Source organism: Chaetodon auriga, chromosome 15 (genome assembly GCF_051107435.1).
Source record: "Chaetodon auriga isolate fChaAug3 chromosome 15, fChaAug3.hap1, whole genome shotgun sequence".
Lineage (NCBI taxonomy): Eukaryota > Metazoa > Chordata > Actinopteri > Chaetodontiformes > Chaetodontidae > Chaetodon > Chaetodon auriga.
The window spans coordinates 10911062-10936233 of record NC_135088.1 but is presented as its reverse complement, the minus strand read 5'-3'; the positions used below and the strand labels follow the sequence as shown (position 1 = coordinate 10936233).

Sequence of the window (25172 nt, the reverse complement as noted above, 5' to 3'; positions counted from 1 at the left end):
TACCCTAAAATACAAATGAGTGGTATATACAATATCTAGCATTAGAACAAAAGAAATGGTGCACATCTTGTCTTTTCTCTGTTAGCTGAGTTGTCGATGAACATAAAATCAGTCAGTAATTTCAATAACCAGTTAACCGTCATCTATCAAGCTTCTCAAATGTGACAATTTGCTCTTAATTTCTGTTTTATACCATCACATCGACACATCAATTTTATCCTTTTACACATCAAACAATTATCAGCCAATTAGAATATAACCAAGAGGTGAACTGATGAGGACAGTAAGCATCAGCTGCTGCCCTACTTGGCTCAGGAGCTGAAAATCATACGTTGACCTTAATTTTGAAAACACGGCCAACAAAAACACAGTCACACCTCACTGTGTTTGTGCAGGCATGCTCGTGTGTGTGTGTGTGTGTGTGTGTGTGTGTGTGTCAGACTCGCTACCCCCTCTCCACTCTCCCTTTATGGTGGGGAGATTAGGTAGTTAATCCTGTAGATCTCAGAGAAAAAGCCACTCCTGATGCCACAATGGATTTCACTCAGTCCACCAGAGAGAGGACAGACCTACTGCTGATACGCATCGCGACCTCTGACAGAAACAGGGCGCATGCACATACACAGGCACACACACACGCAGGCACACACACATGCACAGGCAGAGCACTTCGCCAAGGACAGGATATTATATTACATATGTATTCAATGCATGCTATAAATAACCCCACAACCTTATTGAACTAATATTATGAAGCTGTCACATCTTTTCCAAACTGCTTATGATAATACTTACTGTACACTGTATGAAATATACTGTATGTGTAATACTTATTGTGTACATACACAGTAAAACCAGTATTTGACCCCCAGAAATCTGTCATGCTGCTTAACTTGGGTCACTGCTGTATCATTTTAGCTCTGCAAGTCATGCTTCACTCTCCATGACAGCGCATGCAATCCTGGCTACTGATTGGCTAATTTATTGATTAAGTCATTACAGAGGGATGAGCAGCCTTGTCGCCTTGTCACATCCTCTCAGCCATTGATCACTTGAAATGGACTACATGTCACCATGCATGCTTGCAAATATAAGTGTAAGCGGTTCAGTTGTGGGTGTAACTGTGAATCCAAGAGGACTCGCGTGGAAAGACATTAAACGCAACGTTTGCTGTTCTGCAGCTGACCCTGACCTTTGACCCCCCCAGACGTGACAGGCAGAAAAAGAGATTTCCCTGTAGTGATTGATAAAGTATCATGTTTTCCTTTGTTAGTAAAGGCTTGATGGAGCATGCCGCTCAAATGAGATTTTTCTACAGCAGCTCCACAGAGACACATTCTTCTGCTCACACATGAACATTAACACCAGCCTGTCAAAGACTAAAGATGACAAATTTCCTATTGATTAGCCACCCTCCCTCTCCTCTGTGTCTCTTTTCATAGGAAGGGGACCCTCTGTGCTGGTTTCTCAGAAGTTGCGTGTAGTCATTCCTCCAACCAGCTGTACTCTGTCCCACACATGCTCCCACCACGTTAGGCACCTCTTCTCTGATCCACCCCCTAATCTGGGGGCTGCCGCCATGTTCTTAAAGGGGCTGCGTCAAGCAGCACGTTGAGAAACATTAAACCCGGGGAAGGTAGTTTCGACTTCAAAATAAAACCTAAACTTAAAATGAAAAACGCGGGTCACGACGAAATAATAATTAGAACAGGAGCAGTAGGATTATATTTTATTTCCCTATTTCAGACTTTACTAAGTGTAATTACTTATTTTTACTACAAAACCTCTTTAACTAATTGTGTTGTCTTTCAATCACCACATACAATGACATGAATGACTTGAATGAAACACAACCTGAAATAAACAAAATTACATTTAGAACTGATAACATATCAAGTAAATAAGAATAACAACATGACAACTTTTGTGAGAATTTTCAATAAATGAATATGGTTGTATAAAATTTGCCTGCTACTTTTAGGCCTTCTGAATTGAAGACAGTTTGACATGTCACAGTAGGAAAAGCACAGGTGCAAATAAAACAATACAATGATGATTCAATAATATAATAATGTAACACCGACAGGGATCATCCTTCGTAATGAGTACTTTAACATTTGATATTTAAGGTATATTTTGCTATTCATATTTCTTTACTTTTACTCTACTGGTAACTTCATTTTAAATGTTGAACTTTTACTTACAGTATATTTATAGTGTGATGGTCCTTTAACTCACCTGATGATCTGAACAGTTGGAGGCTTGAACGTGCTGTTGAGTGCCAGTTTCATGTCAGCTATTGCTGGTTTTGCTTGTAAACTCTTGCTTTGTCAGGATACAACAAACAGCTATAAACTAAACATGCTGATGTGAGTAATATGATCATTCAGTGAATCTTAGAAGTGAATAGTCACAATATTCATTTTGAGGATGAGGAAGTGGATGAACAAAACCCTTGCTAATCATTTTGTCTGCTGTTTTTTTTCTCTCCGTTTCCTCATTTTACTCCGCATATATACACATATTTAATGTACGTTTTCAGATGCATTTAATGTTAAAGACTATCAGTCAACACAGGAAATAGAGCCCCATGCACTTTGGAGTAAAGGTGGAAATACCACATTATCCTAAATTATCCTATCATGCCCTTATAATGAAAGTAAACAGGGCTATGGAGTAAGAGCATCAAGTTACAGAAATGTACATAGTGTCTATGTTTTTATTATTATAGAGTACATGCTAACCAATTTCATCATGGTATGTTATTTTCTAGATGATTTAAATACACATAAATGCACGACGTAGAATTCATGTGTTCCCTTTCATCGAAAAACCTGCTATTGTGCCCCCCGAAACCAAACCTACGTCCTTGTAAAACAAACAAACAAACAAACAAACAAACAAACAAACAAACAAACAAACAAACCAAAAGACCAAAAGTGCACAGAAATGCGCGTACTGTGCACAAGAAACACTAAATAGTTTTATTTTGAAAAATGTAACCGGAAGTCCAGTGTCTCTTCCCGTTGCTGGCTTGACGCTGGTTTTCTGAGGCAGGATGACAGCTGAACGGACTGTAAAGGCACAGCAACGCAGTCTGCAACATTAACAACAACCATCACAAAGTCCTGTTGTGAAGAGCAGGGCCGACACGTTTCACCGTGTGACGCCGCTTTCCACCTCCCGAGGACGAGCTTCACTTCACCCGAGGACGGTAACCGGATACTATTTGTTCTTTTTCACCAAGAGAGAAAAAGATCCGCGTCCGGATGTGCCAGCAGAATTTGGCTTTTCGCATGGCGTAGGCACCTTTTCTAAAGCAGGGTATTCTTGATGTTTGGGGGGGTCGCAGGAGGCCCTCGGGTGAACAGCTCATCCCGCTAACATTAAGTATACGTCCAAATTGGCCGATTTTTGTGGGGGGAAATGATCAACGAGATGATTGTGCAATAAAGAGGAAGAAGCGCCGCGAACACCTCTCGACTACCTCAGTGTGACTGTGGAGAGCGCGAGCCACCGGGAAGACGCTGCGTTTCCGGCTCCGAAGCCCACGACGACGTGCTTTTACGAGTGTGTGTGAGAGCTGCGTACGAGGGACACGAAAAGAGGAAATAATTGTGTCCTTGTCTTGTGTGCGTGAGCCCCTCCGAGGACCGGGAAAAGCTTCACGATGACGGGCAGCACCCCAGCGGACATGGTGAGAGACATTGCCCGTCAGTTTTTCCACTCTGATCCTTTTACATCCAGTGATTTTCTGCAGGTTTTCTCCAGAAGAAGCAGCGTTTGAGAGGGTTCCTCAAGGCTGCTCCTTCTGGTTCCGCTGAGTTCTTGTCTCCGGTGTGGAGAACAGTCTGTGGACCGCACATCCTGTTGGTTCCCTCAGTTGTGGACCTCCACCTTAAAAAGGAACTTAAACTTAACTGACGTGGTCCTGATCAGTATGTGCAAGTTTTACCTCCTGCATTCACATTTCTGCTGATCATTATTTAAATGTAAAAGTGTTTCTCCTATAGCTCCATGCAGCCATCGACTCCCATTGATTTCTCCATAGTGAACTTTATTTGGAAGTGGCCCACACCTGCAGCTTCCTCATGTTTGAACGTCAAGTTAGCCGGTTCCACCTTAAAACGTGATGATTTGCTGCCTTTCTCCGTTTTATATCACTGTAAATTGAATATAATTCTGTTTCAGGCTGTTGGTCGGACCAAAACAAACAATTTGAAGATGCTTCTTTACGTATTTTCCAATATTCTGTAGGCTAAATGAGTAATTGGAATAGACAGTTTGATCAATAATGAAAATAATAGCTGTTTTTTACGGATTACACAACTCAATTAAGCAATTAAGAGCCCACTAATTGGATTTCATATTGTGTGAAAATGAATGGAAGACAGAGGTGTCCTGCGAAAGTGGACAAATACGTCAAGATTTGGTAGGAAATGAGGCAGAAGGTCCAGAAACCACCAGTGTGGTCCCAGTGGAACAGATACATGTACTTGTTATTTGGATTAGATTCCCACACCGGCCCCTCATCCCAAACCAGCATTCCTCTCAGATCCGTCTGCCGAGCTCTCGTCAGATTGAGGCTCTGGCCCTTCGCAGGTGTCTACTCTATATTTCATGTTTGACATTTTGCAAGCCTCCAGCATCAGAGAAAGCGAGGCTGGAAGGAGTTTAGGAGGAGGCTCGGCGCTCCTCCGCCCGCCGGTTTTGAGTGCACGGTGGCCGGTAATTGCGTTGCTGCTACAGCCCCATTATGCCATACCTGCTGATGTAGTGCTACTTAAAAAGGAGGCAACACTGTGACCTTAAGTCTGTGGTCATCATGAGGGGACTTTATCAGCTTACCCCCTCAAGACACTATCCTCTTATGAGGTATTTGCTTGTTGTGCACTAGCTTACTGCCTGTGGTGTGCATTATGAACTCTCATCATAAAGATTTATGCCGGCCTCTCGCTGCTAAGCTGTTCCTCAAATTAAAAGGCATATAAAGTGCGTAAAGGTGGCTTTAATCAGTCTTAGACGTGATGTTTCCTGTCTGTCTGGCAGTTTTACGTCTGTCATCTTTGCTGCTAGGTCGCGGCGGCTCTAAGAATACTTCCTGGTCTATGTATAGAAAGGATAAACCACCTAATGTGCCCCTCCACGGACAGACCAGCGATCCCAGCTGTGCCTGCACTCCTGCATGTCCGAGATCAGCTGATCCCTGGAACAGCAGGTCCGTTGCGTTGTCAGGATGTTGCACTGTGAGTAAGTTGGAGGTGAGCCGGCCTCTGTGAATCTATACCCGGTCGAAGCTAAAGCATCTAAGTATAGCACACTGCAAGGAATTTCCCTGGATTATGGGCATAATCATGAGCCGAAACTTTCATTTACTGAACTGATATGACCGGTAGTTAAATCCTCTTCAATCCTAAAGCACGTTCATAGAAGGTCTGGTGTTACGTCACCATCTGTGTGGATGTGGGAGTCGCGTTGTGGGTCAAGTTGTAGCTGTGGTGGCTGTTTTTCTTGTGCGTTAGACTGGTAGCGTGAGGTTATCGTTCAGCCAGAGAGCTTTGGTTCAAGCCTCCCTGCTGGAGTTCCTTCAAGCAACAAGCTGAACCCCGGCCGGCTGGTGTACAGCTCAGCCTGACGTGTGCTCTTCAAAGCGGGAAGTATCGCGTTATCATCGCAGATTTTATCGCCGGTGTCTGCCATAAAGCTCATTTCTCTAACGGCAAAACAATAATATTTTTGCAACTGCCTCCTCTCCAGCATTGTTTTCAGTGGGGTTTGTTGTTGCCGGAGCTGCTGGCTGCAGGCTCGTGTTATTAACATGCCTGCAGCAGAAACATAAAGGTCACATTCTGCACATAAGTAAGATGTTTCAGGACTTCTGCCAGAGTAAATGTTCAGAACAATTGCTTCCCTTTGTGGCTTAACTCAATCTATACATCAGACTGGCTCCCTGCGCTCCCCGAGGAAATCTGGGGAAATATCAGCTATCTGCACGTAACTCATCCTGTGTGCTGGAAATCAGCAGCAGATGCAGACCCCCCTCAAAAAGCTCTCAGTCTGTGGAAGGAAGGAGCAAGTGAGTGTGTATGCACACACTCTTAAAAGGGCTGTATAGAGTGGGAGTGGGAGTGGGAGGAGAGGAGCTCGCTGGTGCCAAACACTGTGGGTGAATGAATCTGAGAGAAAGAAAAGGAGAAGGAGTAGTCACGCCTCCTGAGAGGGGAGGATGGCTTTTTTCTGTCAAGGATGGGGAGGGGGGCAAATCGCCTCGCCCCGGGCAGACCTCAGAAGCGCTGACAGGGTCGAAACGGTTCCCATGGCAACAGCGGGACGCTCGGATGCGAGGTCTGGATGCCCTTGTGGGCGTGTGAGTATGTGGAGGGACTGGGTCAGGAAGCACTGCAGGTGTGTGTGTGTGTGTGTGTGTGTGTGTGTGTGTGAGAGAGAGAGAGAAGGAGCAGCGGAGGAGTAAAGCCCCTCCGCTCAGATAAGCCGGAGCACAGAGTGAATTTCAAACATCACTGCTTTGGATGAGTCCCAGCACAGCAGACAAGACGTGGAGATCCAGGTGTACGCGCACACACACACACACACACACACACACACACACACACACACACACACACACACAGAAGGAAGTACATGACTGTTCCTCTTTATCATAGGATACACGAGTGTTTCTTCTCACTACTTATTCTTCTGCTCCATGTTATTCATTTGACGTTAGCAGCAGTTCGGCTCGTTTAGCATAATTCTTATGCAGCTATTTGCTTTATTCTTCGGACCCTTATTTCTAGAACAATTTTAAGCAAGATTGTGACATATTCAGAGTGTTTGGTGAAGTAAAAGTAGTGCCACCACTCTATAAAAGCACTCTAGTAAAGACCAAGTGCATTTTGCTGATAATTCTTGTGCATGTTTGCTTTAATAAGATTAAGAATGCATAAGTAAAGTCAGGGATTTTCCACAACCTGGCAACCTTAAAGCCACTCTTATACCTGATGTATTAACCCTGAACAGTCATTTATTGACTATCGATAAAGCCATTAGCTGCATCTTAGTAGAAAGTAGTCGCACCATGACTGCTTGGCTTCTCCTCCTGGTAGGAAGCGGTTTCTAAAGATGCACAGGTGCATCTGATCTTGATGTGAGGAAATAAACACTGCTGCCACGCATGCACCCTCACACACACACACACTGGTATTTAAACACCCCATCGTTTGTGCAGTGGTGGGTATGTGTTGATTTGTGGTGGAGGTGGCGATCACACCCGTGATGCTGTTATGACGGAGCGTATCGGCGATTGCTCGGCCCTCAGGTGACTTTGTTTGTAGCGTCTTGCCTCACGTTAGATGCGACTGACCAGCGTGTGTGATCATAAAGTCTTGGCTGAGAAGGAACCGAAGCGTCCTGCTCACGGTGTCAGTATGTCAGTTTATAAGCTAAACCTCTGTTCAGGATAGTGTTTTAGTTGCCTCTGCTGCTGTGTGCGTGGCTCGTATCATTTTGGTGCTTTTCAAGCAGTTTATACTTCAGTCCAGCATTGTCAAGAGAAAACCAGACACACAAAGGAGTCAGAGGTCGGGGTCAGAGGTCAGCGGTGTGTTGGCTGTGGATGAAAGAACAATGGGTGGGGGAATCCTCGCGGCTGAAAACGGCGCTCCCTGTCCCCTCTTCCCACTCGAGCTTAGCTCAGCACTTATGACGCCCACGGTCGAGACGGAGAGAGGTCCGCAGGCCGCCTTCGGCGCTTTGATTGACGCGTTCAGAGCAGCGGCGAAAGCTGGATGAAGAACATCAGTGAAAGTGTGCGCGTTGCCGATGCCTTGTGTTGCGAGTCTGAGTCACAGATCAGGATTACGTCATCCCGCCCGGGTGCAGGAGTTGATATATCGACCCTGACACCGTCACATGTCGGCCTCGGAGCGCCACGGAGAGCTCTGACAGCAGATCAGGAGGTGCAGGAGTTGTGCTCCATTCATATTCATTTCAGGCATTTCAGGAATTTGATGAGTCAAAGTGGAAACGCTGACAGATTGTGAAATACAGCAGCTAAAATGTGCTCAAGATGAAAGACTTGAACACTCAGTCGTCATCATAATAACAACAATAAGAGTTGGTGTGAAAGTTTTCCTCGACTGTGTGTAGTTATGTTAAATCTGTAAGAAGTCCTGCATTTTGCATTCGCATCGACGGCTCATGTCCGGCAGTCCTCTGTCATCGCTTAATTCAATCGTATTGATGCATGTCTACAACACCAACAGGAAGTCCCATTGAGAACCCCTCGTCCATTGATTGCTTATGTAACTGTTTGCGTATGTTTCTGTGTGTTCTTCGGCGGGGCATGTGTCCATGCATGTGCATCCTGCTGTATGTGATGAGCTGAATGAACACGTCCCTGTCGACGCTTCTCCTTTCCCTTTTTGCCGTCTTTCATGTCTGTTCCGGCTGATCACATATTCATAATACGCCGTACAGCCGTGCGTTTCCTCCGTGGGAGTCGTGTTGCTCCTGTTGGTGAAAAGTGTCTGAGATATCAAACTTTCAGGAGCCAGTGAATGGAACATTGCCTGTGGCTTGACGGCTAAGACGTCTTGATTTTCTGAACCTGCACAGTGCCTAAAAATGCACTTTATGTTCTTCTTTGATTAGATTACAATCATAGTGGAGGCTTCTGTGCTGTGCATGCATGCAGCTTAACCTGCTTTCTTTTGCTGCTCTCTGCATGCGCCGCAAAACTAACAAAGGAAAGCTGAATGGGTGAAGAGTGAGGGGCATCGGTAGGGGGTTGTGAGGGGAGGAAGCCCATCATTTTACAGCTGTCATGTTGCACCTAATACTCCAAAGAGCTAAGCCTGCTGGGTGGTTTAAAGTCAGTAACTCCGCCATTAAACAGCTCATTTAAACTCAGGTTATTGGACACGTCTGAGTGTCTCAATCAAGCTGTTGCCTTAGCTTGGTTGTTTGCAGTGTGTTGCCAGGTTAAAGCTGGAGCGATGAGCTCTTTGTTGACTGTAAAGCTCATGATAATTTAAGCAAGAGACACATTTCACAAAGCACACTTTAATAACCACCGAGATTAAATCTTCAGGATGGAGCTCGCTATTAGATTTCATCACTTTCATCGCTCGCCAGGCTTGAAAGAGAGACTCTATCTCTTTTGTAGTCGGTTTGCATTTCTGATCAGCCAGAAGACGGAATAGTTCTGTGAATAACCCAGAGGGTTTCTAAGAAAAAAAAAAAAAAAAAAAGTCAGTGAGCGTGTTGGGATAAGGGCTTATTCTGCTGGAAAATCCCCCTCTTTTCAGCGCTCAGTGTTGGCAGGTATGGCTGAGGAATGTGTTGAGCTGCTCCACCGTTTTTGGGGGCTCCCAGGGTCCCAGTTCAAGAGGAAACTTCTGGTCTGCACTATTGATTCTGTTCCTGATCTCCCCTGACAGTGAATGGGCACTTGTTGCATGTCTTCACGTCCTTGAATGTTAACATGGAAGAAGCAGCGACGGTGACATAATGCACAACAAATTCACAGCGCTGGTGAGTGATTTCTGAGCGGCGTGCTCACGCGTCGTCTGCACGCTTTGTGCTGGGCTCTGAACACCTCAGGACAGATTAAAGTGAGGACACTCTTCAGCTTTGATGCCAAGTGTTGCAGAGTCAGAGCATGACATAAACGAGTGGGTGTGAGTGTGAGTAATACGTGAGCGCTCAGATGGTCCGAACTAGACTGTGTATGCCTGCAGCCGCTTTTCAAGTGTGTGTGCGCGTGTGTGTATGCGTGTGTTTGGACATGTATTTCTCACATCATGGGGGCAAAAATCTGTTTACACAGTCGTGTTTTGGGGACTTGTCCTTCCTTATGGGGACAAAATGCATAATGCCCATATTCATTAAATTTATGGGTGAAGACTTATGTTAGGGTTAGAGTTGGGTTAAGGTTAGGTTTAGGTTAGAGTAAGGTCAAGCTTAAGGTCAGGTTAGGTGTAGGTTTAGGTCAGGATAAGGTTAGATTAGGTTTAAATTAAGGTTAATCTTAAAGTTCGGTGTAGGTTAGGGTAAGGTTTAGGTTAGGGTTAGGCTTAGGCAAGTCTTGGTTATGGTCATCGTAAGTCTGCAGAAAATGAATAATGTAGGTCTATGTAATGTCTCCAAAAGTGATGGAAACATGAGTGTTCGTGTGTGTGTGTGTGTGTGTGTGTGTGTGTGTGTGTGTGTGTGCGTGCGCGTGTGTGTCTGTGTTCTATCCAAGTCCTTATGCATGAACTCATTTGCATAGAGAAAGCAGCTAAGGCACAACCTGTTCTTCCTGTTCAGCGTGACGTGTACTTCGCTGCTGGTGGACGAACGCCCGCTCCAGCTCACTTTTGCTCCAGAGAACAGCACAAAGTCGGGCTGCGCCTAAAGGCCATTGTTTGCATGTAATGGTGTTGTGCCACTACCAAATGGCACCGTGCCATGATGCTGCTGAAAGCCTTCTCCACAATGGCGGGAACAGCACACTATATAAATACAACTGAACTGAAACCGAATATGATCCTGAAATCCAAACACATTCAGTCTCCATTAAAACCAAATTCACAGCATTGATAAAAAAAAAAAAGACCTGACCTGACGTCGTCTGCGCTGGTCAGTTAAACCGGACAGCTAAAACTGCAGCTCTTGGGTTAAAATGAAAACACAAAAATAAAAGGAGTTCCTGCCTGGGCTGGCTTAATTGAGAAACTAAAAGGAGGAAGAGAAACTGGAGTTGAGGAACACACAGAGTAGAGACGACACGTCGAGATGAAGACGAGCGGCCAAACAGAAGCTCATTTTACTCCACGTTACTTTTTAAACAGATCTTATTCGCCAGAAGCAGCAGTGTGAGAGACACCGAAGCACATTTTAATCTCCCCCATCGACCGAAGCAGTCGTGAAATGTGACATGTTAGCCTCATCAAGTATTCTGCTCACATGTTTTGCCAATCAGTAATGTGAACTAATGTGAATCATTCATGCAATCTGGGAGCCGCTCAGTCAGTAGCTTATGTGATCCTCTCAGATAAGTTTGGAAGGGAAAACCCACACAGATAATGTGCTCAATGAGTGCCCTGCTGGATATACTGTATTGATATCAGTTTTACACCAGGCATTAATTGCACTGAGATCTTGGAGCAGTCTCTTGTTTTAACGTTATTGGCGTTCGAGTGATGTTGCAGGAGGGAGACGTTTCTATAAAGCTGAGACTTCCCTATGTATAATTTAAATGGATGTCAAACAAAAGGCTCGGGAGAAAAAACACTGTATTTCCCTGCAAGTCTAAATGTTGAGTAGAAAGAGTGTGTGTGTGTGTGTGTAGGAGAAATAGAGGATGGAGGGGAGGAGGTGGGGGGAGTGTTTGACTAGCTCAATAAAAGGAGCCTTTCAGCTGCACTGGAAACAATTTCCAGCTGAGGGGACATTTATATTAAAGCTGTGCCTCGCCAGCACAGCCTGTTCGTGAGTGCGTCAGAGCAGCGAGCTTGTGAGAATCAACTGTCCCTCTTCCTGATACGTTTCGGGACAGGCTGCCGTTTCTAGATCAGTGCTTAAATCTGTCCCGATATTCGAACGTCCTGTGCCAGCGCGCTCGGACGCACAATATAATGAGGGAATTAGAGGGTCAGTGTTGGGACTCTTCGGGTCCCAGACAGGGCAGACGTGAGCCACGGAGCAGTCATCCAAAGGTCGAGCTTCATCGACTGGATGTTCCACCGGGGTCAGCCGGCCCGAAGTCCTCACGCAGGCCGTCTAACGCAGACCGTCACCACAGTGTGGTCGTCAGAACGACATTTATATGCATATAAACTGTCAACTGTGGCAAGCTTTGCGGCACGTTTGACTGTCACCATGCTAACGTAGCTAATCAATGAATCAGTGTGTCGCTTTTTGTGACATAAAACAGACATTGAAAGCAGCATCACATTTGAGGAGCTGGAACCCGAAATTTTGGGGTACATTTTTGCCCGATCGATGATTCAAATAAAAGCCCCGCTCATTTTCTCCATCGACGGCTTGAGGCGAATGACAGCCAGAGCGCTTCTCCCCTGGGTTCAATCATTAGTACAAAAGATTAATAAGTGCCTTAGCAAACGGGATTGTTTGATAGACGGTCGAAGGTTCAAGCCCGTGTGCATACAGACTTCAAAGGAAAGGTTAACCGTGAATCATCCAGCTTATCATGTGACTGTTAGCACGTGGTGGCTACCGCTAACGGCAGGTGGAGGCTCAAGATTACGGCGTTGAATGCAGCTTACATGCACTTGCTTTTGGGTTCTTGGTCAGTTTTGGACGACATATAGAAACTAAATCTACCGCCGTTATTTGAGCCTTCTCCACCAGCTGAGGATCATGGGTACTGTAGTGTTTCGGGCTGTTCTGCGTTTCTGTGTAAAGTAACATTGAGGATGTCGGTCCGAGAAAACTTGCAGAAATGCACAAGGGGGAAAACAATTCGGAAACCCTCTTAACTGACTGTTTGTTAGGTAACCATCTCAGAGTTCATCCTCCAGGAGCTCGTGTGTCAGAGACACCGAGCACTAACTAAACCAAAGCCTTAATCCTCAGCTGATAACGTGAGCCAGCTTCAGTATCGAGGCTTTCAGGGGTTTGCCACTCTGCGAACAGTCGACGCCAGTAATCCTGCTCATTTTTCACGTTGCTCTCTGAACTTTTTGTTTATCTCCACCACTTTAAATCTGTCTGCCGTCCTTGCGCTAATCTTGCGGAGAGACGCTCCCGTGTGTTTGTCGCACGTCGGACGGCGATTCTGAGCCGAGCGCTTGAAATTTATGCTGAACACGGCGTAGGAAGGAAATGTTTTCGGCTCGTTGCTGAAAGGTTGTCGTGATGTCAGAGATGAAAGCAGGAAACCCATCTGCCTTTTTGTTTTGCATCTGATTTTATCACAGTCTCGCAGACGCGCACCGAGAGATACGTCGATGGGAAATAGTGAATGAGGAGTTGAGAGCCTGAGGTCACAGCAGAGTTAAAGATAGAGCGCGAAGAGGAGACAGCCAACGACTGGCGTGTGTGTGTGTGTGTGTGTGTGTGTGTGTGTGTGTGTGTGTGAATGATAGAGGGAAAGAGGGAGCATGGAGAGAGGGTATATTTGGCCTTCATGCTGTCTTGCACAAATTTGTCATTGCATGTTGGATGCTATGGAGCACTGAGTATGAATATCTCCTAATGATCCCAGCAGGGGTTGTGTGTGTGTGTGTGTGTGTGTGTGTGTGTGTGTGTGTGTGTGTGTGTGTGTTTCATGTGTGTGCATGTGCGTTCTTATCTGAATGAGCTGGCAGTAATGAAGCATTGGACCTTGGACTAGACTGATTCGGGGCTTTTCATCTATTTCTTTTCCTCAGTTTCTTGTAATGAGGAAGCGTTGGTTTATCTTTAGGGAAGCAGCCGAACTTTGACTCACACAGAGGACATCAGATATCGACCCATAGTTTAGTTTAATTACACATTTTTGTGAAGTGGCTTCTCTGTGCCAGAGATCATTTTGGCTAAATATACGGTTATGAGCGAGACGGCAGCGCTCGCTGACTCTTAAATTTGGATTCTAGGCTAGTGGGTTTGAGAGCTTGGATGTTTGTGGGTGAGGACGGCTGGCACGTTTTCGCTAAGTTTAGCCGCCTTCCATTTAGCTCTGCACAGAACAGCTCAGTCAGCTGATCTCGGTACAGTTACAGTTCATAGTTCAGTGTGGTTTAAGGCTGACTAGGAGCGAGGCTCAGACACGGCTGGCGCAGTAATCCAGTTTAATTTTTAATCGAGCGGTCAGTGTTCAATCAGCGGGCCCGTGAAGTGGTCCTCACCTTTATGCCCCCCCCACCTACATTTTTCTTGTACTCTCTTACATGGTTGTAAACATTTTATTATAATTCCCCAACAGGCTGCACAACACCCCATGGCTGATTATGTCATCTCTATCCATGTTTTTTTATGCTTTGTCTGTGTTTGTCAAAGATCTTGATTGGGTCTCCAGCCGCTATCCCTCCTCCCCCTCCTCCTCCCCCTCCTCCTCCTCCTTGTCGCTGCCCTGTTCCTTCCTGTTATTGCTTGTGTAACTGGTTGCCTCCACCGTCTCCCCACTGAGCCTGCCCTTTTCCTGTCGTGCACAACACAAACATAACCAGCGGCTCAGATCTCTTACCATCAACAATGAAAAACAAACACAACAGAAGGAAACCCCTATAGATAATTGACTTATAAACTGCAAACGCACACAGTTTACACACTGAGTTTGTGTCCGTTTGGATAATTTATTCCATTCATTTTACTTGACTTGTAGAACTGGGGCCTCCTGAGGCCTTTTCGGTCCAAGGCGGATTCACTGTGGAATTATCTCTGCTTATTATTGAGGCCATAGGTTGTGTTGCAATAGACGTGTGCTATTGTGGAGATGTAGGAGAAAACAGTAGAAACACCTACAGTGAAATCTAACACATCAACTCCACAAACAGCTGTAAGAATGAGGGTTTTAAAACCGGCAAAACTTTGTAGTTTGGTTTTATAAGGTTCAGTACTACTTGCAGACTGTATGTGCTCCATATCTCTGTTGGCAATTGTGACCTCTCAGTGAGTGTAGATGTAAAACACAAGCGCCACCCGGTCCAGTCCAATCCATCCAACAAGTTTCATGTTTAGTATCGCACGTGCTCACTGAAAGAATTCATAAAATGCCTTAATTACATATAAACCTGCATCTATTCCTGTCGCTGCATGCTGCTTCATTCCTGAATAGGCCTAGAATATGCTCTGTGTGTGTGTGTGTGTGTGTGTGTGTGTGTGTGTGTGTGTGTGTGTGTGTGGAGGGGGGGTCAGTCCAGTGCCATCTGGTAAATTCCAGCACAGAGGGCATTTTAGCTTGCCAGCAGTCTCTCTCTCTCTCTCTCTCTCTCTCTCTCTCTCTCTCTCACACACACACTCTCTCACACGCAGACACATCTACACACACGCGGCGTCACGTGAGCTGTGACTGCAGGGCAGTGCTCTTTCCTGAGAGAGAGGAGAAAATGCAGCGTTGTGGATGTCACTGCTGTCTCCCAGCCGTTTTCTCCTCTGATGTCGATTCTCTTGTTCCTCCCTCTCCGTCTCGTTACGTCAGCTTCTCCTTTAAATTTGCGCCAAGGCTTCGTAGCATGAGGAAAGCGACGGAGACGGTAATAGAGAGGGAATGAGTTTTGGAGCCTGAACGTGTGCAGGAATGTGATGTGCTTCCTCAATGGGGCCAAGACCATCTAGAAAATCACTTTCGAAGAGTCTTGAAAGGCTCACAGAGAGCCTGAAAACACAAAACTGAGGCTAAGTGTTCACCTGGCAGCAGCAGCGGTAGCGTCAGGATCATGACCAATGAGAGATGACAGAAACATGTCACCCTTAGTGGTAAATACCTGCATAGACAAAGATGAAAACCAGCAAATTTCTGCTGATTTTAGAGCTGCAGCTAATGATTATCTTCATTATTCACAAATCTGTTGATTAATACTTTCATTGTTTAGCATAACAGGTCAGAAAGTGATGAGAAACGTCCTCTACAAGAGCATTAAGTGACGTCTTTCTTTTGTCTAACTCACCATTGATGTAAGATATTCAGTATGAGATGAACTAAAGCAGATTGAGGCAGCAAATTCTCACATTTTAGAAGCTGCAACCAGTGAGTAAACGACTTCCTGATTAATCAGCTGTCAAATGGGAAAATGCATAAAATGAATCAACATGTAAAAAAAAATAAAAGATTTTCATTTCCCGGATCTTAATTTTAGACGTGCACATGAAACACAGGGGAAGGCTTGTTCTTAGAAAGGACAGCCGGAGAGGTTACAAATCAAGCTAATCCTGACTACAGGGCATCGACTGCACACGCTGAGGAGACCACCTAGGAAAGAGGGTGGGGGTGGGTGTGCAGAGGAGGGATGAGGGGGGGGCAGACAGGGGAAGGCAGAGGTCACCACAGAGTATGTAGTTCTCCTGGGAGGTGGAGGGGGGTAGAACAGCATGGGGATGCTTTACTTGACTCCAGGGCTTTCACGTAGCGGGTCGTCAGGAAAACACCGTGGGAGGAAGTCACATTGGTGAGACACCCTGTGATGGAAGTGCAGGAGGAGGAGGAGGGGGAGCGAGCAGGCAGGGCCGCTGCAGAGCAAATGGTGGGCCGAAAGAGGTAAAGGACAGGAGGTCCTTTCATCAAAGCCATCATCGGGGATCATCAACCCTCTGTGTGGTCCCCTCACACCAGCGGCATGCCGACATGTGGCATGTTGGCCTTTGGGTTTGTGTGCCTGCTGCTCGCCGCTTTTTTCCCCCCGAGCAGACAGAATGCAGACGAGGAGGCCGGACGCTGCAAATAACGGCTATTTTGGGAAACAGAACTGCACAGAAATTCAGATGAAATGAAGGCCAGCGCTAATTCAGGCTAACAGCTCAAGGCGGAGGTAGAACGCCGACGCTGGCGTGATATTTATTTAACTTGAAACACAGAAGAGTAAAGAATTGGCCTGCAGAGCTGAAAGTGCTTCACACAGTATAGAAAAAGGAAAGTAGAGTTGACTTCCATAGATTTTTGTTCAATCAAGATGTCTTAATGGATGTTCAAAACTGTTTCCAAAGCAGTTTTCTGGGCACGTTTACCTTGAAACCGATATCGTATTATCAAGCTTTTTTTTTGCTGAACGGGTTTCAGGCGATCCTCTCGTATCCTGAAGTCCTTCTCTCTTTCTTTTAGTCGTACAGATGCTGAAGGCTTGACGTTGCTGTTCGCTGTGCTCGGAAATGTTTGATGCTGAGGATATCATGTAACTCTGCACTGTGCTGTTAAGTGAGAGACTTCCTAAGCGTAAGCCCGGCTTGGATGTCTGACGAAAATGAGTTAAGAAGGCTTAAACCTTCCTCTCGTCAATAGAGCACAGGACACCCCCTCCTCTTCGTCGCCCCTGCTCCATCCCCCCCGACGCCTTTCGACCTCAGGCCCTGCTATCGTAGCTCCATTGCGGTTGCTTCAGGGCGATGCTATCACCTCACTTCCTGTATCACTTTTTTTTTTTTTTTTTTTGCTACCAATGTTGACGACCACAGACGCATCTTTGTTTCACTGTTTTGCACCTTGTCATCCGTCCTTTATCTCGTCTCTTGCCTTGTGTTTCGCTGAGAGACGGGGACGGGCAGTCTAGACGCTGACAGAGGGATGAGAGGAGAATCGATTCAAGCATACAAGAGCAATTTCACGTCGTGGCCCACCGCTTCAGAAGCAGCCGTCCCCCTCCGGGCTAGCATTTTGAGCGTGGATGCAAATATTTGCCGAAGGAGCCAAGTGGATGTCTTGTCGCCTTGCTCACCTTGGCGCTTCCTCTTCTCTCTGACCTTCGCCGGTCACTGTTTGAATCCTCTTTGAGTCTCTCTCAGTTCCCTCTCGCTCTCTCATTTCCTCCCTCAGTCTCTCGGGCTCTCCTCCAGAAGTGTCAGCGATTCCTCTGTCCTCCTATAGCACAGGACCTCGTCATCACTATCACGCCGTCTGTACAGCATCAGCACTTTGGCGGTGACGTGCGATACACGACCCTGCAAATCTGCTACATCTCTTTCTGCCGGTCACTTCCGTTTGTTCTTTGTGTCTTTCGTGTTTTCATCTCACTCTGACTTTGCTTTGTTTTCAGTTTCATTTCTCTCTCTGAAAGTTTTTATTGGAGTTTTGTTTTCCCTGATGAGATGAGGACAGCGGATCCTCCCCGAGCTGAGCTCTGGGCTCTCAGTGCAGCTATTCGATTGAAACCGTCATCTTTTTCTGCAAAATGGCTTTCTTTCTCACTCTCACTTATCTCCGTCTTTCTCTTGTTTTTCTCTGGTCATTTATTAAGTGTTCTTACTCCATGTGTTGGCTCTGTAAAGACATGGAAAAGTACTGTGTTTGTAGTAGTCTCAAAAAGACAGTACAGTGTCTTAGCTTAGCATGTGCAGCAAACTGAGGAACTTGTGTTGTGGGAGCAGTAACATTAAGCAAGGTATCTGATTTTGGACACTCAAATCAAGTCACGTTGATCCACTGACACTGAGATGCCCAAATAAGTTTAAAGGAACATTTCTGGAAAAAGGAGAAGAAGACCGGTACCTCTCCAGTGTCTGGCTGCTAAATATACAACCGCCTTCAGCAGCCAGTTAGCTTAGCTTAGCATAAACACTGGAAACGTGTTGTGTCCCGTCTTTATGCTTGGCTAAGATAACCATCTGCTCACCAGATATGAGAGTCTTCTCATCTAACTCACAACAAGAAGGCAAATCAGGGTATCTCCCAAAATGCCAAGCTGCCTTTTGAACGCTGGTGTTGCAGCTGTGAATCAGAAAATCCCCTCACATCTAAGCACACTTGTCCCCACACAGTGTCCCATCAGTGTGCGGGTTGCCAGAGGGTAATGCACAGTAATTTGCTTCAGTTTTTTTGGCATGGCTCACATTTGACACATTAATTCATTTGGCCCCCGGGGTTGTGAACAGCCATTTTGAAGCATGAAGAAGCAAGACATGGGGTTGAGGGAGTGGCAGGAGGCAGCCATGCGACGTAAACCTGCGTCAGCCTCTCGTGACAGCTCCGATCACGGAGAGGAAACGATGGGAAGAATGTGTGATCAAAGGCACCTACCTGCCGCCTGTCAGGAGAGAAGGAATGCAGCCCTGTGTGTGTGCGCGAGTGTGTGCGTGTGAGTTAAGCCAGGCAGGTTTTCAGTGAAGGGGAGATGACAGCATGAAAGGGAGTCTACCTGTTTCTGGAGAGAGAAGCAGCTGATGGATTAAAGGGTTATCTGTTTGTAAACGGGGAGAAGGGAGCGATGAAGAGCGAGGACAGGGAGCAGAGAGCTGTCAGGTACAGTGCCAGCTGAAGCGCAGGAAACAGCTGATCACGCTCGTGACAGGAAGGAGAGGGAGTGAAATGAGGAGGGGGGGGGGGGGGGGTGCATTCTGGCTGCGATGAGGACGCCGGCACATCAAAGGATAGGCCTGTTTGAGTGACAGCACAAAAAGACAAGCGCTTGGAGAGAGAGAGAGACGAGGTGCGAGGGGGCAACTGAGTAATGAGACATGAGGCTGATAGTAGTGAGAGCGGCTGAAAGGGTGGGACGTGAGTTTTGTTGCTCATTTTCTCCTGGATCCAAATCCCAAGAGTTGTAGCTGCAGCAGTGGAATAATGACGCCCATAGCTGCAAGCCCAACACTTTTATCAAGCTGAGGGGTCAGAGGTAAAGTCGGAAATAGAAGGCATTAAATTATAAAAATCTTCAGTGTCAAGTAATGAGTTTTCCCTAATAATTATAGCCTAGATTATGCGTGTGTAGACGAGCTGGAAGTGGAGGGTTTCTTTGCTTTGTGCCATTAAATTGCCACAGGATGTTGACGCTATTGCAAAGCACAGAAACCTTAATTTAACAACACTATTAGGACTGTAATGCAGCCATTAGCTGCCTCTGCCACAGGAAGTTAGCATGATGCACCAGAAAGTGCATCAGATAAAGGTCTGTGGTGTTGGCTCTTACGGTGGACACTCTCTTTAATGATTAATGGCCTTTATACAGTTCAACAGGAAGGAGACCTTTGTTTTATGTCCACTGCACAGCCTGCTCACTTCATACACGAGCAGGAACAGGAAATAAAAGAACACTCTGCTGGGATTTGATCACAGGGTTGCAGGGTCACATGTGCGGCTTCAGCGGCTGTAAAACTGCAATAACCGATTTGTTTGTGCACTCGGGGTCAGCGGAACGAAGATATCATCACCTTTTAAGTTGATACGGTGAACTTGATAGCAAACAGTTGCTAATTTATACATTGAGAGGTTATGGATTAGCATTAGCATTCACTTGGAGTCGTATTTGTATCCACCTGCTGCATGTAAGACCAGTATTCCCTCTGTTTTAGCTCGGTTTTTGGTCTCTATCAACTCCTGAAGGAAATGTCTGGCTCTTTCTCAGCAGTCCACAGTGTAAGTTCCTAACTGTGTCTGATGTTGGATACAGGTTGCGTACAGCAGGTTTTTCAAAGCTTCTTCCTTGAAAACAGCTGCTTGCTGTGGCTGACAACGATGCTATGAGAGCTGGGAGAGTGAACCAGTACAGTAAATAGTGGATTCAACTACTCGGGACAGCGTTAATCTCGGCTTTTGTGCAACAGGTTTCACTGTCTGGCTTTCTTGTGCTCAGCCCCTCGTCCTCAGCCTCTGAGGGAAAAGCAAAATTCTTGGTGAAACTGTAGTAGAGTTAAATGATTGCTGCCAGCGTGATGCTTACAGATAAGACCGTATTATTGCACTGTAGCGATTATTCAGGCCCGGCTGCCACGCCTGAGTGAATGCAGCAGAAACACTCGCCGCGGATTATTTGCATTTTTGTCGACAGGCGCAAAAAAAGGCAACGTCCAAGTTCCCGCTGGAGAAAAGACCAGTTGTTTGCTTGTTAGACACATGCTCGAACTTCATCGCTCTCAAATTAAAGCTGATATTTCACGCTTCGGCCATGTAGAGGGAAAACAATCCACTCCATGAACTTGGAAAAGGGCTGGTGAAACTCTGTTGAAGTGTTTCCTTGATTTATTGACTGCTGGCACTGAGTTACTGTAATTAATAAGATTAGAAATGTGTCTTCTAACTGCGCTGAAGCCTGAGAGAGGGAGCTGCTCAACCACAAATGCGCACATGATACTGAATATACAGGGAACGGCGCTTATTGAAGAGAATATGCTAATGACAACTTAAAAGGCTTCAGCGCTATCAGAAGTACCGCCGTACCTGTAATCACACTCAGCAGCTCGTGTCGTTATAATATCATGATGCATTATTACCTCGCGCACCGATGCAGTCTGAGAGGGTGTCCGCGTAGCGTGCATGCATACACACACATGCACACACGCAAAAAAAAAAAAAACAGGACGAACCGGCACAGATGACTAACTAGCTCCCCGCTTACCACGAGTGTTGGCATGGCAACCAGCAGAGCATGACTGTATGCATAATCAGCAGCGTTGGAGTAAACCTTGACCAGTCAGACTGCTTGGCTTGGAGTTTTCTGTTTGCCTGCGTAAGAGCAAAAACAGACAATTTGTCTCAAGGTAAAGCATTTAGAGGACGGGAGCGCCGCTTCCTCTCCGTCAGACACCTGCTGAGGACTGGCTCCATCCGTCCTGTGCGTCTACGTGCACTGTGAGGACGGCCTCACTTGTTTTTTGACTGTATTTGTCCTGATATATTTCACCTGTTCTCTGTTTAACAGGTACCAAATGTTTTGTGCTTGTGAAAATAGTTCAAAACAAGCCGTGACACACTTGCCGTGACAGATAAGTGCCCTATAAAGATCATAATAAAGTTAATAATAAATGAGCTTCGGCTGGGTCAAGGTCTTACAGTTTGTTTCCACGTCCCTCAGCAGATAATGGTGAGGCGTAGCGTGGTGTAGTGTCACCCACAAGTTTCTAAAGTGAAGTTTTCAAGTTTGCATTTGCTGCTTTTTTCATAGATTTTTTCTGGAGAAACATCAAAGTGTGATGAATTTGTTCGTAAAGTAACTCTGAAATAAGACGAATGCGTCTCTGCATCTTTCCTAAAGTTGCTTTATAGCTTCAATCGAACCTCCCTTGATTTTATTTTAAGATGCTCTCCCCTGCATTTAATATCTCTGCTCCTTCCCGGGATGAAAATAGTTAGGTCTGGAAATAAATATTAAAGAGAGCGCATTTTGAGGAAGGCAGATAAAACTAGCAAATTAAGTTTGAGAAAGCACCCAAAAGCAAACGCGCTACCCCCCCGACACTGTTAGACACGCATACTCACAGACACTGAGATTACAAATCCTCGCCTTAGGCTTTGTTTCTCGTATCACACCATCATCAGTCAGCCGCCGTTGCGTAACCGCTCTGTCTGTGTGTACGTGTGCGCACAAAGGAAGGAGCTCACACAAACAAAAAACTATTTATAATATTGTATTAAACATGTCAAACTCGAAATGAGGCTATTTGACAAAGCAGAGGGGTTTATTTTCCTGTGAGCTCGCTCGCTATTATAACGTCTGAGGAAGTGAGGCTGCAGCTTCTGATACACGCCGGCCCGTCGTGTGCGGCACTTCTCTGAAAAACCGCCCTTTCAGTGTGTTTTTAATTAAAGAAAACAATGGCTCCATGATAGAATTTGTGTGCTAATGCGTGCTAATGATTGCAGCAACCCTTTACGCGTTTGCAGGATCACTACGAGCTTGCAAAGCCGTTTTATTGACTCAGTTTTGACTAATTAAAAAATAGGACACGAGTCTTTCAGGCTGCTCGTTTTGTTCAGTTCTTCCCAATCAGCTGCAGCGTCGCCTGTTACATCTCTTACTGCGTAGCTGTTATTATGCATTGCAATTTGTCGACGGCCAGAAAGCGGCGGCAGGAAGAGAGGTGCCTCCCGATCGCTATCAGTCAAATCGGCGACTGATAATTCATGTGGGATTTGTAGCCTCGGAGTGCTGCTGCGTTTTTCAGTTTGCAGTTTTTTTCCTCCAGATTTAATGGGCAGCGTCAAAACTGCCGGCTGGCTGCTGGATCCAGCTGGCTTGTTTTAAAGAGACCCCAGTTGGGCTAATCGCGCAGCTCCTCGTCTAAATTCATTCATACGGGTAGGAGTCCACGCTGACGGCAGCGGCTAACCTTACTGCGTAGACTACCTATAAAGCTGCTCTAATATATTCCCACAGGAAGGCTTCCCACTCTATAATTTGTTGACTGCTGCAGAGGGTCTAAAGAACAGCAGCACTCTTTAATGCACTTATAAACACAAGCACACATAAACACACATACACACCGCTGCCTTGAGAAAGAGAGGAGAGCGGTACTCAGGGAGGAATAATTATAGATGGCATTGAATTTCCTGCTCTCCGCCGTGTGCAAACAGTGTTTAGCCCGGAGGGTTTGCTTACTTCACATGTTTACACCATGGCACTACTTGGCAGCAGGGTAGCATTATTGTAGTGTGTCTGAATGTCTGGTGGAGTGGACGCTTGACAAGCAGGGGAGCTGTGTCACCGGCTTCACCAACAAGGTACTTTATTTTTCAGGAGTGGCCAGGAATAGACGCCGCTGCTCCGGGAAGTTCCAGCATACTGATACCATGGCTTACAAATACTTTCACATCCTCACATCAGAGAAGCGTTACACTGTGTTGCTTCCTCCGGTCCTCCACAAGCTCTGCAGACTGCTGAAGGCTTCATATAGCTGATTTCTGTCATCCCCAGCTCTGAGGGAGACTGGCTGTATGTGATGACATGCTGTATATATGCATGAATAACTGAGTGTTTGCCTGCAGATATGTATGTGTATGCGCTGTGTGTTTGTGCACGAAGCCACGCTCTCCACATACCTGGAGTATTTGTTACAGAGGATACACGGCGACTGAATATACTTTCCTGAGCTGGCTGTGAAACCTCATTACCAGCCCTTCTGCTGAGGAGAGTGCAGGGAGGAGGCACAGTGACTGTCAGGGAGAGGGGGGGCAGGGAGAGGGAAAAAGAGCCTTGATTGAGTTAAAATCCAAAAAGGAGAAACGTGGACAGCGGATGCTTACGGAGAAAACAATATGAAGTGTCCCAGTAAGACGTCGCTGCACCATGGCGCAGTTTTAGTGTTACTTGGCGTTTGATTCTGCATGCACCTGAAGGTTTCAACAGCAGCCTTTGAAAAATGATGCTGCGTGAGCCACAGCACACCATTTTCATCAAGCCATTCAGGGACCTGTGTACCATCTCTGATGTATCTTTGTATTTAGCGTTTTCTTTTGCTCTGTCCTCAGGAGGAAAACAGAGCGAGAGAGACCTGCAAGAATAGAGAAAGCAAATAAAGAGGTAGCAAGTTGATGATAGAGGAGAAAGGCTGAGTTTACCTTGTTTAATTGAAGCGAGCTCAGTGCCTCTTGTTATTCTGGCCTTGTGCATTCCTCCACTGTACACTGTGCAGAGGAGAGATTGACAGAGTGGGGGGAGAGACAGTGAAACAGAGGGAGGGGGGGAGGGGGGTTGCAGAGATTGCTGCAAGGAGAGGAAGACAATATGATGTGACACCGTGGGAAATGGGCAGGAGGGAGGCGAGGGGAGGAGGGGTAAAGCTGTCTTGTAGGTGTTATCAGGTTAAGCCACCCACGGCTGGCTGTCGCCATGGTGACACCATGGTAACGACCAGGTGTTCAACCGGGAAGGAGCACGACCTTGCTTATGTAAAGGGGCTTCCTCTGAGTGTGTCTTCATCAGTGTTTCCGTCTCCATCAGAGGCTTTCTCCGCTGTCTTCAGGGTGTATGGACGCTTAAAGAACAGCCAGCAGATGTAAAGCTGAGCTTCCCATCCAGCCAATCACCCACCAGCACTCTACAGCTCTCTTGCTTTAATGATCTGTATCTCGTCTGCTTGGTTGAAACATGTGAATCGCAGCAGGAAGCAGCAGTTTTTTTTTTTTTTTCTTGCTGCTGGTGTTCGTTTATTTCAGCTCGTACATGAAGCGCACACATGTGTAGGAGTGTTCATGTGGCTGCACGTGTAGGCATACAGTATGTTTTTATGCCCCGGGGTATCCAGCATATATGTGAAAAAAAAAAAACCAAGAACGATCAAATCCATCTGACCTCTTACAGGCGGCTTTAACGTGTATATGAACTGCATGTTTACGGGGTCAGTGTCGGGGTCAGTGCATGTGTATGAGTGTGTATATGTCTCTGTGCGGCTCTTCCATTCTTAACCCTAAAAGCTGATTTGATAACGTGCTTACAGAGATCTCCGTTTCAATCCGCTGGTGTTAGCTCTGTTACATCACTGCAGCCGGCTCGGTGTGCCAGTATGTGTGCATACGTATATGTGTGTGTGTGTGTGTGTGTGTCAGCAGAGTGGGTTCGGTGGCGCGGGAGGGGGCCCCGCTGTAGAGGGCTAACTGATGCTCGGCACATGGAAACACACTAGGAACAATGACACACACGTGCTTGTGCCTTGCGCACGCTGCAGGCAAGACACACAAACACATTAAGCAAAGGCAAACACACACCGCAGACCTTTGCTCTGGCTTTTAAAGGCGCACTGGAGCACCACTAGACACACATCATGCCGGTTAAGAGATGAAACTCTGATCTGCATCCCAGCGGCGGGCAAGTGATGTGTAAATTAAT

The 25172-nt window shown here is 46.2% G+C and overlaps 1 protein-coding gene across 1 annotated transcript in view; it reads left to right on the top strand.

Moving 5' to 3' along the window:
- Positions 1-3039: 3039 nt before the first annotated feature.
- ubl3a (ubiquitin-like 3a) overlaps positions 3040-25172 on the top strand; it is a 29929-nt gene continuing 7796 nt past the window's right edge. The window contains exon 1 of the mRNA XM_076751368.1: positions 3040-3697. Coding sequence (XP_076607483.1) covers positions 3671-3697 — 27 coding nt within the window. The 5' untranslated portion in view covers positions 3040-3670. The remainder of the gene's footprint in view (positions 3698-25172) is intronic.